Source organism: Misgurnus anguillicaudatus, chromosome 22 (assembly GCF_027580225.2).
Source record: "Misgurnus anguillicaudatus chromosome 22, ASM2758022v2, whole genome shotgun sequence".
NCBI lineage: Eukaryota > Metazoa > Chordata > Actinopteri > Cypriniformes > Cobitidae > Misgurnus > Misgurnus anguillicaudatus.
The window spans coordinates 37,024,748-37,039,716 of record NC_073358.2 but is presented as its reverse complement, the minus strand read 5'-3'; the positions used below and the strand labels follow the sequence as shown (position 1 = coordinate 37,039,716).

General features: G+C 37.6%; 1 protein-coding gene across 1 annotated transcript in view; it reads right to left on the bottom strand.

Annotated features, from left to right (window-relative positions):
- Positions 1–14,969, bottom strand: part of tmc2b (transmembrane channel-like 2b) — a 15,927-nt gene extending 958 nt beyond the window's left edge. The window contains exons 1-19 of the mRNA XM_055199072.2: positions 14,757–14,969; positions 14,304–14,339; positions 13,634–14,048; positions 13,114–13,266; positions 10,953–11,043; positions 10,785–10,866; positions 10,577–10,683; positions 10,191–10,289; positions 8,851–8,993; positions 8,551–8,698; positions 8,069–8,263; positions 7,715–7,894; positions 4,096–4,257; positions 3,882–4,010; positions 3,316–3,383; positions 2,080–2,319; positions 1,869–1,994; positions 615–693; positions 417–537 (exon numbers count right to left, since the gene is read on the bottom strand). Of these exons, the coding sequence (XP_055055047.2) occupies positions 417–537; positions 615–693; positions 1,869–1,994; positions 2,080–2,319; positions 3,316–3,383; positions 3,882–4,010; positions 4,096–4,257; positions 7,715–7,894; positions 8,069–8,263; positions 8,551–8,698; positions 8,851–8,993; positions 10,191–10,289; positions 10,577–10,683; positions 10,785–10,866; positions 10,953–11,043; positions 13,114–13,266; positions 13,634–14,048; positions 14,304–14,339; positions 14,757–14,799 (2,617 nt within the window). The 5' untranslated portion in view covers positions 14,800–14,969. The remainder of the gene's footprint in view (positions 1–416; positions 538–614; positions 694–1,868; positions 1,995–2,079; positions 2,320–3,315; positions 3,384–3,881; positions 4,011–4,095; positions 4,258–7,714; positions 7,895–8,068; positions 8,264–8,550; positions 8,699–8,850; positions 8,994–10,190; positions 10,290–10,576; positions 10,684–10,784; positions 10,867–10,952; positions 11,044–13,113; positions 13,267–13,633; positions 14,049–14,303; positions 14,340–14,756) is intronic.

Below are 14,969 nucleotides of genomic sequence, written 5' to 3'. Positions count from 1 at the left end.
GTGTGGTTCGTAATTTCAAAATACGTGTTCTGCGCATCGAGAGATCTTGTGTGCATCACGTGTCTTGTCAAAATAAGCCTGCTACAGATGTGTCTAAAGGGTTTATGATAAAAGAGATGCTCGCGTTTGCCAGATACTCGCATAATCTCATGCGTAATAAAAGTTACTGTTAAGGGAGTGTCTTGCGTGTATTTTGTGAACGTGACCGTCTCTTTTATAATAAGCGGTTTTGGTGCGTGTGCAGCAGGCACTTATTTTGACAAAACACGTAATTCACATGGTTAACATGACGCAACAAACACATATTTTGAAAATGCAAACAATACACATGACACTCTGAACACTTATTTTGAATTAGCGACCCTCGGATGAGCAGTCACGAGCCGCCACTGGTCATACAAGTAGCCCACACTGACCAGTCTCCTCAGGAGATGGAGGGGGAATCAGGGACTTGTTTGGCAGAAGATCCTCCACGTCCTTCATCACCTGATTAGTGCTGTCCTTGTTGTTCCTTCTGTTCTTCTCCTCATCTCTTTGCTAAATGATAAAGCAGAAAAATTGCTAATATTCTTCTTATTAAACCACTTTATCGTAAATTTTGAAGGTTTACCAACCATTTGCATTTTTCTCTTTAAGTCCATGTTAGCATTCTGATATGCTTTAGACACAGCATTCAGGTAATAAATAGCCAACCTGTCAAAAAACAAAAAAGCACACAGATACTTGATATTTTTTGAAAGTGAATCTTATATATTATCATACGAACTGTACCTTGCCTATATGTGAAATCCAGTTTCATAATCAAATTACGAGATTAGGAGCATCAAAGTTTGATTTCAGTCTTTGACCTGATCTTAAAGGTAGGGTAACACATTTTGAAAAATGCTAACGGTAGGCGCCTAGCAATGAAATCCCGATGCCACCCTCGAGTCAAATCGCCATCCAAAGTCACGCCTCTTTCAAAACACATGAACACGCACAGATCAGACGGTCACATCTCATGTCTCATTTACCAGTGAGAAAACTTTGCAGTACAAATTGAATAACACTTCCAAAATAACCAACATAAACAACTGGTTTACATCAGAATTAGTTTAAGCACACGTTCGGTTGTGTAGACGTAGTAGCCTAACTGTTACGCTAATCCGCAAACGAACACAAATTTCATAAGCAACACAATGTTTCATCAAAGTAGAATATCTGAATCCATCTCAATACAAACATATCGCGTACCTACCTTACCAAAATAAACTGTGCAGCGACCCTTTCAGACTCTGTGCCTCCTGCAGCCGTTCGCATCTCGTGGTAAAGCGAAATTTAACCGATGTTCATTTGGGTTTTTGCTCTTGCTGATCCAGGCAGTTTTTGCTGTTGTTGTTATAAAAGATGCCTTTAGTTTTGTGACTCCTGTACAGGTTGTCAATTCAGCAGAAAAGTTTGCTGTTCTCGCTGTTTACAGACAGGAGGTGAGCGCACGTGAACGCGCCGATGACGTATGGTGTCTGCGCGTTGGGCATTCAAGTTACGCTTACATATGAGGGACATAAAAGGAGACGTCCGTTCGGACCGAAATCTATGATTGGTTGAACATTTTTTGGTCCTACGCCTTTCACAGATGACATACATTTCTACAAATACATTTAAACAACTTAACATAATGATTGCTATCAGGATGTGAAGAGACTTTTAACCATAATAACTAAAAATGTTTCAGGATCAAATCTGTTACCCTACCTTTAAGCAATCATTATTAAAGATATCAAAATTATATTTTCACAGAATTAATGTACTTTACACAATGTAGAACTCTTTTACATATAAAACAGTATGTCACAAAAAATGACTTTCACAGATTTGTGAGTACTCACACCATAAGCAAGACTGCAGGTATGATGAGACCTGGATTGGATGCATAGCTGAAGATGTCTGCCATAAACGCAGGCAAATCCTTCTCTATAGTTTCCATGACCACATCATACATCTTATCTTTTCCACTGTGAAGAGACGCAGGGCGTGACTTAACACTGGTCTGAATTTAAAAGTTTATCCCATCTGTACCTTTTGCGTGTTTCGTGTTACCTGAATGGTCCACAGTCAAAGGACGGAGGCAGGGTCATAATGGAATAAACCACAGGCATGAGACTGAGGAAGAGGACGAGAAGCAGCAGTCCCATGTAGAAGTTATTTGAGCGTGAGGCTTTGAACACTCTTTCATGGGGAACGTTACAGGCCATCACTGCCCAGCACTGGAAGTACATGGAGCTCAGCAGACGTAACACGTTTATGCCCACCAGCCCAGGGGCGTAAAAAGCACCCATCCTAAAACACACATACAATATATTAGTGTGCATAAGTGACTGTACTAATAAAAATTTTCCAACTTTGGACTGAAAGCCATTTTTGGCATGGTTATGTATAAAATCTGGACTCAAATATTCATCCAAAAATAAAAAATCTGTTATTATTTACTCATCCTCAAGCTGTTTTAAACCTGTATGAGTTTCTTTATTCTGTTGAACACCAAAGAAGATATTTTGATAAATGAATGTAAGGAAGGACACTGTACCCATTGACTTCCATAGTATTTGTTATTCCTACTTTAGAACAGTGGCGGCTCGTGACTGCACTTCTGAGGGGCGCAAATTAAAACCATTTATGATAAAAGAGACAATCATGTTCATAAAATACACGCAAGACACTCCCTTAACAGTAAACTCTGATTACGCATGAGATTATGTGAATATCTGGCAAACGCGAGCGTCTCTTTTATCATAAACCCTTTAGACGCGCTGCAGCAGGCACTTATTTTGACAAGACACATGATGCACATAGGATCGCTTGATGCACAGAACAAATATTTTTAAATTATGAACCACACACATGATTGGCTACATACATGTTGTGACGAACTTCACATCGTGCGCCCTTGAAAAAATAAGTCACCGGCCGCCACTGCTATAGAAGTCAATAGGCACAGTCTACTGTGTGCTTACCATCATTTATCAAAATAACTCAAACAGCCTTTCTTCGGCTAAGTTTATCTGTCAATTTAATATATTTTGACTTCATTTTATTAACTCATGCACTCCACCAAGCTATTATCACCAAATAATCCTTTAACTCAGTAAATAGAGAATTATGTTTGCAGCACAAAGTTAATGGGTTTGACACCCAGGGGTTAAAAAAATTACTTAAATGTATACCTTGAAAGTTGCTTTGGATAAAATTGTTTTATGCATTAAAAAAGATACTGACTCAATGTTGGTAAAGCAGCTAATGACTGAGATGTTTTTCTTCTCATTGTTATGATCTTACCAGATCATTCCCTGGTTGAAGATGAGCCCAAGCACATTACCACTGATGTCAAACTCTGCATAAGATGGCTGCAGAAACAAACACACATACGCGTACAGGTAAATATATGTAAGATATGTCATAGTAAAAGATACCTCTCACTGTCTCTCTTTCTCTGTAATTAAGTGCCCTGAATAGTGTAGTGTGTCTCTCTGTGACTCTGTTTGTAAGGCAGCCCTATCACCTGTCCTGCCACCTCTCACTATGTTCAGTTGACCTTGGATGAGTAAGTAGTATGTTACCTATATCAAGTGACGGGAAAATGAGGTCGGTAGGGCACAGCAAGACATTTCTTAGGACAAACACTTGTTTATGAATCAAATATAGCAATCGTACAGTTAATTGACATCTTGTTTTAGGCTCCTACTATATTCCCTGTTCTTACATTGTGGTGTATACATTGTAGCATTGCAAAACGAATATGTATAATCAGCAAAGGTCATCCTGTGGTGTGTTTTGGATTACATCATTTTCACCCTGTTCTCTAATGTAACACAAGAAGAAGCAGAGTGTGAGAATGAACTTACAAAGCCAGCTTCCAGATCCCAGCACCAGCAATAGTTGAGAAATCGCACAATAACGGCCCGTAAAAAGTCCCCTATAAGAATGGTCAGGTACGTCACCTGAATATCTGATACAGTGAGCTTCACAATCTCCTATGAAAGAATTAAAACGTGTTAAAAAGCTTTGCCGGTCATTGACATTTGTTACTGAAATGAAAGTGGTAGTGAGTGTACGTACAATGCCGACTTCTGTCTCCCAGCACGGCCCTCTGACGACATCAGCAGGTGATATGTTTGGAGGAGGAATGTTTTCTGTAACGTTGTGCAGCAAGGTGTAGTTGGCATAGTATTCTTTAAGAGCCCAAATGGTTTCATTTTTTATCTGTTTCTCATTTTCAAGCTGCAAACATAGCAAAGAAACAAAGTGCATTGAAGGATTTATACAAAACGTGTTTATTGTGTTTTATGTGTAAGGTTACATTCCCTTTTACATTCTTAAAGCAACACTAAAGAGTTTTTGCTCTTTGCTCCACCTACAGGTTAGAAGCGTAATTGTCTATGTCGAAAATACTGCAGCATAGCTGGCTCTGATTGGCTTGTAGGTCTGCCGTAAAGCAAGTTTTTGTAGTTTTCACTCTAACTACAGGACCGCGATCCGACGGTTGGAAACTTCTTTAGTGCGGTTTTGGCCGATAGAGGTCTGCAAAGCGAATGTGAAAGTGCCGTTCACCCTGTTTCGAGTGGATAAGCGACTGAAACTTTGTTGGAAACGTTATTTTAAGGTAAAAAAAACTCTTTGGTGTTGCTTTAAGTTCATGAACACAATTGAAAAAGGAGAACTAGAAGGATGAGCAAAATGGCATTTGTAGAAAACTTCGCTAACATTTTACAAAACGTTCATAAACTCCTTATGAGTGCGTAGTTCAACCTTCTCCCAGAGACACTTGTTTTGATGTAGTCCAAAGCACGTGTGTAAGCGCTTCACCCCCTACTTTGCATATGGGGAGGGGAACAGAAGCTTTCTTTGCATTTAAAGAGACACGCACAAAAACAATGCGTTTTTCATTGCAGCCAAAAATGGCCATGTTCAACATGGTGTAATAAAAGATCTGTGGTGTATTTTGAGCTGAAACTTTACAGGATACCAGAGACTTTTTATATTTTTATATTGCTGAAAAATCTAGGTTAGCGACCCTTTAATTACATTTTATTATTAGCTTATTAATGCATTTAATTTCTCCCAAAATATTTTGAATTCAAAAAATTGTATTCAGGTCCAAGTACTCACAAGAGGCACAAGTTTGAATGGGATCCACAGTCATTTAGCGCAACATCGCGCATCCAGTTGTTGCAACATGATCTCACAAAGTTCCGTGGGATAGTAACAAAATTTTTTGCTAATTTTTCCGTGGCATTCTCACGGATCTCCGCATTTTTCCGTTGCCCTGCTACGGACTGTCTTTTTCCGTGGCATTCTCACGGATTGGTTACTCAACTGCTTTTTCCTATTTTCAAACCATTTTCGCTTCGGTTTAGGGTTAGATTTGGTGTTTGCGTTAGTATGTCACTTTAAATATTGGTTTATACTATTTTTTCTGATTTATTCTTTTATATTTTCTAAACTTTACACAATTGTTGCCTGGCGTTGGGGTTAGAGTTGGGTTTGGGTAGGGATGTCATTTCATGTAAATCTAACCCTAAACCGAAGCGAAAATGGTAAGAAAATAGGACAAAACAGTTGAGTAACCAATCCGTGAGAATGCCACGGAAAAAGACAGTCCGTAGCAGGGCCACGGAAAAATGCGGAGATCCGTGAGAATGCCACAGAAAAATGAGCACAAAATTCCGTGACTATGCCACGGAAATTCGTGAGATCAGGTTGGTTTATCTTTCGTACACTTAGAGGCTGTTTACACTTTGTATTAACATGCGTTTTTGTCGATCGGATCACAAGTGGACGACATTAATGCCAAGTGTAAACGGTGTTCAAAATGTTTTGAGCTTGTCCACTTTAGACCACATTCAACCACATTCAGAGGTAGTCGAAAACCTTTTCGATTGGATTGCTTTTGTAGTGTAAAACCACATGTTGTTAAATGTGTTCGAACAGCCACACGGACCGCCTTCTCTCCGGCTATTTATCTAATCTGAGGTACTAAACACAATGTTTTACGTCTTTTCTGACTTCTGGCTTGAACACGTACAGCGTTATTTTTAGCCTTTCATTGATAAAACTAAAGCGGCTGATCTCTGCGTAGTTTCATTTTGCAGGCAAGTGAAAGTTGCGCAATCTTATTTCATCAATTGCGCTGAAATATCAGAGAAAGTTCTAACATATACACGTACAAACCACTGTGCAGCATGTTTACTTACAACACAAGCAGTGGACTCTGACATAATATTAGTTCGAGTCCATATAAACTCATTATTAATCCCGCTCGCGTTCAAATAACAGCTAAGAGACTCGCCCACATTCTCAAAGACCCCCCCCAATGTATTTAAGACAGAAGAGGTCGAAAGTGGACAAAAGAGATGGATTTCAATACCAAGTGTAAACGTGATGTATCTCTCTCGTCAACTTCTGATCCGATCGACAAAAACACATCTTAATACCTTAAGATCTTAATCTTAAGTGTAAACAGCCCCTTAGATGACTTTGTTGGAACATCAAGGTAGCATTTAGCTGATTCTGCCAACAAAGCAGTATTTCTGAATGGCCTGAGGTCCGGATTAAGTGGATTTAAAGCAAATGTATTTGACGAACTTATAATACGTGCTATAAGCATTTGGTCATTACCTTTATCTAATTTTTGACAGAGGTGGTGTTTAGCAGCTTTTGCATCTGCACTCCTAAAAGATGCAGTGTGTACATTTTAACGGCATCTAGCGGTGAGGTTGTGAACAGCTCACCGCTCGTTTTTGAAACGCATAGAGAAGCTATGGAAGCCACCACAGGACAAACATGTCACCATCGGAGACAACTTAGTAAAAAAAGTTGGTCCGTTAAGGCCTTCTGTAGAATGGCGGGACAAAATGACGACTTCCATGTAAGGGGACCCAAGGTGTATGTATATAAAACGGGTCCTTAGAAGGTAATCAAAACATAACAGTTAAAGGGGACATATCATGAAAATCTGACTTTTTCCATGTTTTAGTGCAACAATTGGGTCTCCAGTGCTTCTTTCAACCTAGAAAATGTGAAAAAGAATGACCCAGTATCGTAGTTTTGGTAAACCATTCTCTGCAAGCATGTGGAAAAAATAGGGAATTGAAATATGGCTCTTGTTGTGATGTCAGAAGGGGATTATACCGCCCCTTAATCTGCACTATCCAACCACAGCACTGCCATTTAGTGCAGAGATCAGCTCATTTGCATTTAAAAGGACACACCCCAAAACGGCACATTTTTGCTCAGACCTACAAAGTGGCTATTTTTTACATTTTATAATAAATTATCTATCTATGGTATTTTGAGCTAAAACTTCACATACGTACTCTGGGGACACCAAAGATGTATTTAATATATTTAAAAAGTTGTGAAATATCCCCTTTAATTGAAAGGTCATTATACACCACTTACAGTATAATATAGTTATGCATGTTATATTGCATTTATGTCAAGAAATCCTCTTAGAATTTACACACTGCACCTTTAATTGCTCATGTTATTTACAACTTTTAATTTTAAAAATGTATTTGTAAATGTGGATATTAACATGAACTAATTGCTGTATAAGTATTGTTCATTGTTAATTTTAGCTAATGCATTATTAGCTAATGTTAACAAATATAACCTTATCCTAAAGTGTTATCAAAAGTCTTTTCCTCTTAATTATGTTGTTAGTATTCATTCATACCTTGGCATTGACTTCATCAAACAGTGCGAACAGAAAAGTGTAGAGGTTGCCCAGAAAGAGAGCAAAGATCCTGCCCAGCTGCCACTTGAGTGCGATTCGAGGGTGATAGTCTTCCAGCTCTGCAATAGCCTCAAAGAGAGGTGGACATACCAAACCCAGCAGTGACATCACAATTTCAACCTGACCAAGTGAGAAAGCAGAGAATCAGGATTTAATCGGACAATTTCAACCAATTTAACCATTTTAAGGACATCATCATCCTTATTGTATGGCTCTTACTGATTCAATTAAAAAACTTAAATACACTTAAAATTCTGTGTCAAATCACATTATAGTAAAAAGTAAAATGAGTACTTCATTTTTTTGAAGCCATGTCAGTTCATTCCTGTCTTTTTTGGCAAAATCTTGAGATCTTTTGACCACAGCATAGATGAGATAGCCACTCCCACCCAAGCAGCAAATGATGAGAACGTTAGCAAGAACACGCAAAAACCTGCGCAGGTGAATGTTTTCATCTTTTAGGTTTTCCTGCTCATCCACTATAGACTCCTAAGGGAATAAAGCAACATCATCTCCAGAGAACTTTACTAGAATGATGTTTTTACATTGCTTAATTTTAAGTATTTAAAATGCATATTTTATATTCAGACGGTAATAACAGGTGCATAGGTGTACTTTATAAAAGGGTACTCCCCCAGTGACAGCTAAGGGGTCATTATTTTCTGACAGTGTACAGCATCATAAACAACATAATCCAGGCTGTGTAGATCAGAAAACAGCCAATGTATACCATAGTACACCACTCAAATGCATGATTATGCTAACATGTCATTGACCTTGAAGCTTGTGGTGGTGGATGCAAACTTGTTGTCAGCTGTCTCTGGGTTTCCTATAAGGTAATCCCAGCTAGTAAACAACTTCCAGCAAAAGGTAAAGGAGCCTTCCTCTGCTCCATCTCCTCCTTCATTGGCATTTCTTGCCATTCTAAAAGAAGAAAGCAGACGACTTGTTAGGAAAATGAAATTCACACTAAAATCACTAAAAAACCTTGTCACAGAGTAAACATCAACCTAGAGTTACATTATCACTACATTGTAAGACAATGAAAAAAACAGCCATATAGTTATTTGACTTACGTTCTGATAACCACCATCAGACTATAGCCAAATATTCCCACACCAACCAAGAGATATGACAAGGGTTGTCGGAACTGCAGGAATCCAATGGTACGTTGATTGTTGTAGTATCCATAAAACATAATGGAGTACTTGCAATAACCCTGTAAAAATGTTAAAAGTGCATTAGCATGAATTAATAGGAATCTCACAGATCATCATCATAAAATCCAATACCAAAAATAAACCATAAGATCAAAGTTGTTAGCAATAAATTAGCTAACATGAACTATCAATAATTCAGCATTAGGGACACTCCACTTTTTTTGAAAATATGCTCATTTTCCTGCTCCCCTAGATTTAAACATTTGATTTTTACCATTTTGAAATCCATTCAGCCGATCTCCGGGTCTGGCGCTAGCACTTTTAGCATAGCTTAGCACAATCCATTAAATCTGATTAGACCATTAGCATTGCGCTTAAAAAAACCCCAAAGAGTTACAATATTTTTCCTATTTAAAACTTGACTCTTCTGTAGTTACATCGTGTGCCAAAGCTGACAGAAATGTAAAAGTTGCGATTTTCTAGGCAGATATGGCTAGGGCGGAGCCGATGGTGTAGTGGGCAGCGCTCCGACATGTGGTACTTTTGCACTTTTGGTGCCCCAGGTTCGATTCCCAGCTCGTGGTCATTTTCCGATCCCATACCCCTCTCTCCTCCCTGTTTTTAGGCTAAAACTGGCACATATATATATATATATATATATATATATATATATATATATATATATATATATATATATATATATATATATATATATATATATATATATATATATATATATATATATATATATATATATATATATATATACCTATATATAAAGATATGGCTAGGAACTATACTTTCATACTGGCGTAATAATCAAGGACTTTGCTGCTGTAACATGGCTGCAGCAGGCGTAGTGATATTTTGCACTGCCCGAAAATAGTCCCCTTGGTTACTTTCAATAGCAGGGGACTATTTTCAGGCGCTGCATAAAATCATGCTAATGGTCTAATCAGATTCAATGGATTATGCTAAGCTATGCTAAAAATGGTACCGCCAGACCTGGAGATCAGCTGAACGGATTCCAAAACGGTAAAAATCAAATGTTTAACTCTAGGGGAGCTGGAAAATTAGCCTATTTTTTAAGTGGAGTGTCCCTTTAATCTTTGTTAATGTTAGAAATTAACATGAACTAAGATGAATAAATACTGTAAAAGTATGTTCATAGTTGGTGTTAGCTAATTCATTAACCAATGTTAACTAATACAACCTTATTGTAAAGTGTTACCATAAATGATGATAAAAATCCTTACTCCAAACTCAAATAGGACAGAGGAGTCCATGGCAGTGTCCTGCTCCTCTCTGGGGACTGTTTTTCGGGGTATAGAGCCGTAAGGCATTCCCATCAGAACCTTCAGAGAGAGAAAAAGGCACACATAGGCCACACTGGAAAAAATACTTTGCTGCCTTAAAATTTTTTGTTTAATCAACTCGGATTTATCATACTGATAAATACTGCAAGTGTATAATTTAAATGCACTATAAGACGCTTTGCATAAAACCATCAAATGCAAATATGTACATTTATACAGTACATTTCGGTTTGTGTCTTTGATTGAAATCAGTGTATATTCAATGAATAAAAGTGCTAATTTAGGGTTATAAACATACATTATGAGATATTAGCATCACATCTCACCTCCGGAATAACAACAAGCCCAAACACAAAGCCAAAGAGAATAAGGTTTAGTCCGTACATCCATCGAAGGAAAATGAAATAGGAGGCAACGGATGACCCAAAGTGACCTGTGAAAATTAAACTCATGAGAGGACTGCAAAATGGGAAGCAAATTTTACTGGCCTACAATTATAAATAACTAATTTCAATAAGGCAGAAATGAACAAACTTTCCACTTCTTTAATCCGACTTTCCCAGGGAATGCAGGCCGTCTTGAAGTTTTCAAAGTCTCTGTTGAACTTGATTATTTTCTAAGAAACAAGAAATAAATTAGGAAATTAATAGAGAAATGAGTTGTAGTGTAGTTTATCAGTACAGGATACATAGGGAGCTGCACCTTGGTCATCATAACTTTGAATGCATAGAGTCGCCTTCCTTTTCCTTTACCCAACGCCCCTTCAAACTTTTCCACAAACCCTTGAGCTTCTCTGAAAGATAATACAAATAGAGATCAGTATTAACAACATATAGAGTGACTCTGCTTTCTATTTCCTTACAGTTTTCATTACAGAGTTCAATAGGTTTCCATTATACATGTGTTCTGCGCAGTAAATAACCAACCCTTTGAGTTTCCGGCCAACTATGTATGCATTACGCACGCTGCACAGTATGGCTGCTCAGCATTGTGCAGTAAGGTGCAGTCACTACAAGGAAAATATCATCTTTCACTTACAACCTTCACACATTGTAACCTGAAACAACAGCCGATTCATTAATTAATTCATCAATGCATAATGAATGTGAATTGTAGGGCAGAAAGACACAAGATGGATGAATTAATTCAACAGATTGAGACCTATGACAGAGCAAACACTACATTACGTAATGTTTTACATGATGTTAGGGGGGATTATGTTTTGCCATCTAAAGCAGATTTAAAGAAAAACACCACAGTTTTTTTATATTTTATTATGTTTTTAGGAATGAATGGGGCTAGGATAATTGATAACACATTTACAAGGCGCTGTACAAAGATTAAAAGTGCGCGCATTGAAAAAAGATATGTATTATTTGTCTAAGTTGAGGTGAGAACATAGTCAAATATTGAGAAACAGTGGTGTTGTCCTTTGAGGCAGACTAGTTTACTAATACACTTTTTTGACCCAACGCTGGGTGGAAAATAAATGAGAAATTTCAGAGTTTATGTGCAACCTTATAGTCAACAAGGGTACCATCAAAATAAAGAGATACCCATTGTCCAAATAAGGAAAAGCATCGCACATCCATTTTTGCAATGCCTCTGGGCAGATATTTCAGGTACACAAGATCTATCTACTTAAATAAAGGAAGACTGATATCTTCGAAATTGCATGCCAGGATGAAAAAAACTCTGACCAACAATTAAACTAGACATAAACTTTCCCATAAATTTATAACAATAGATGATTGAAATAACAATAGATGATTGAAGCGGTAATATTAGCATTGCACCTTTTTCCATTCTCATATCAAAAGCCATACATGCATGAATCAAGCTTAAACTCTCCTGCCAGAAGTTACCCATGTAACGTTTTCCTTAAAGCTTTGCCAGTCAAGTGTCCTCTTTGTCTGTGGCACAGTTTCATTCCCTCCAACTCTCTGTTACCAGACTACTGACGCTTTCTTGGGCAGCATGTCTGTTTCTATTAACCTTTAAGGGCACATGTCCAAACTCTTACAGTACTTGTTACAGAGACTGGTCAAGTCCAGCAGGCTATCTGAGGCACAGGTTCAAGTGGAGGCCGGCGGGTAATGAATGTACTGGCATGGACTCGATGTCAAGTGTTTTATCTCAGAGTACAGTCAAGTGCATTTTAGATAATGGTGAGTTTACTGTTTTTGTGACGAAAATGGCACCCCTGCTAAAAGAAACCAGCTTATCATGAATTGTAATGCTTTTAAATAATAAATCATGATCATTTCCCAAATTGTAAAGTTCTAGCTCAAAATACCACATAGATAATTTATTATAGCATGTTAAAATTGCCCCTTTGTATGTGTGAGCAAAAATGTGCCATTTTTGGTTGTGTCCTTTTAAATGCAAATGAGCTGATCTCTGCACTAAATTGCATTGCTGTGGTTGGATAGTGCAGATGAAGGGGAGGTATTGTCCTCTTCTGACATCACAAGGCGAGCCAGATTTTAATGACCTATTTTTACATGCTTGCAGAGAATGGTTTACTAAGTTATGGGTTAATCTTTTTCACATTTTCTCAATTATAGCACCTAAACATGGAAAATGTCAGATTTTCATGATATGTCCCCTAAATCAAGCACATGCTTTCTCAAATTTTTTTAAAAATGAATTTCTTACAAAGTATAACATTGGGCAGCAATACAGAGTTAGTAAGAGCACTTTTAAAAACTAGCAGTAGCAGCACGGCAACTCATAGGCTTTAATGGAGTAAGTAAACAAACATGAAACTCATGCTAAATAGATGAACTTCAGTTGAGGTTGTGGTTACCAGCACAAGATCCAATAGCATCAAAGTAAGCAAGTGAAGAGAAATCCATTTTACTTGAGACACTTGAGTCTCCTCTTCATCCGCCATGGCTTGTTTCGAAGCGTTGCTATCTGTTTTTTCTTCTCCTCCACCTCCTCTTTCAGTCGTTCCATCTCTCCTTCAGACAGAGACTCATCTTCTTCTGAATTTTTGTCCGAGGAAGAACCACTGTGGAACAAAGTCATCAGAGAACCAGAGGGATCAGTCCAGTTTAAAAGTCTATTCAGTGATTTGTATTGTGCAGGAGGACTGTGAAAAGCACTTCCAGATCGTCAGTTGGAAGGCAACGTATAAAAAACGAAATAAAAATGTCCAGTGGCAACATAACGTATAACAATATTCACAAAGCGACAAAAAAATAATAAAAACTTCCTGAGATCATTTTATAAATTGTAATATAAATAATTCAAAACATTTAAAAGTATTTTATTAGTATTGAATGTCTGTTTAAAATTAAGACTGGAGATACTGTGATTGAGTCTGAACTACACAATGTGTGTGTAGCATTGAATAACTGAGCTATTAAATACTGCACCTGCTGAGTTTGCCTTTGTGTTTTTTCTTATTCGTGTCCTCATGTTTATCTTTCCCCCCTTTGCCTGCCTGTTTTCCATTTCCTTTCTTCTCTTTGATATTCTCCTCCTCCTTTTCTTTTTTACTTGCTCCTTTTTTCCTTCCTTTTCTTTTGTTTCCTTTCTCCTCCTCGCTCTCTTCCTCAGAGTCATCTTTCTTGGCAGCTTTCTTCTTTGCACCCGCTCCTCTCTTCCTTCTTGCCTTCGGCTCTTCCTCGCTGTCTTCCTCACTCTCTTCCTTCTTCTTTCTGCTTTTCCTTTTCCGTGGAGCTTCTTCTTCCTCCTCGCTTTCGTCCTCGCTTTCCGGTGGCTTGGCTTTCTTTCCCCGGGCTGCGGGCTTTGGTTTGTTTCTGCCTCTTGCTCTTCTATTTGTATCCACTGGAAAGGTGGCAAAACTTGTGTTATATTACAGTAAGTATATATTGGCAGAATAGGGGCTCAGCATTGAAATAGCAAGGGAAAGCACATGGTTTAACCCCAGGACACACAAATACATACATATCGCTTTGGATAAAAATGTCTCCAAATGTGTAAATGTAAATACAAAATAATTTTAAGGATTGTTTTGAACTACTTGACATGAATTAATAAAATTTTTAAAAATTGTTATGTTTTTTCTTAATCAAGACTTACCGTCACTATCAAAGTCTGCATCAATGTCCATCCCAACTATAAGACAAACACATATGTTGTATTAATAATGAAATTCATCTCAAATCAACTCAATTCAATCTGTCTTTTCATAATTTACATTTTCTTGAAAAATCTAGGTGTATTTTTTGCTACATAAGCCATTTTGCACAATTCTTCATTAAAAATATATACATATAAATAATAAATAAAATATATTGTTGACAAAGGTTCAACCATCAAACTGACTTAAAAACAGGGTAACATATCAGACCATAGATTCACAGTATTGTTAAAACCATAAACTACATTAAGTCATGACACAGCTAAAAAAATCCTGCTCAACATGAAGGCTGATGGACACGAAAACTGGCACTGGTCAACTAAATAATCCTAACAACAAACTGAATGGAAATGCATTACATTGATTCTTATATTAAGTTTAGATCCACTTACCATCTTCCAAAGTTATCGCAATATCATTTCCTTTGCGTGGCATTTTGTTGGTTTAAGTTGTCCTGTTATTCTCATGAACCTTCGGAAGCATCTACAGCTGATGACACACCTGACAGTGAACAGGTGCTCCATTCCTAAAAGGCATCAAATGTCTCCTTGACTACACTGGTAGTCAAGATCTAAATACATCTTGTGAGCTGTAAACAAAGCTGT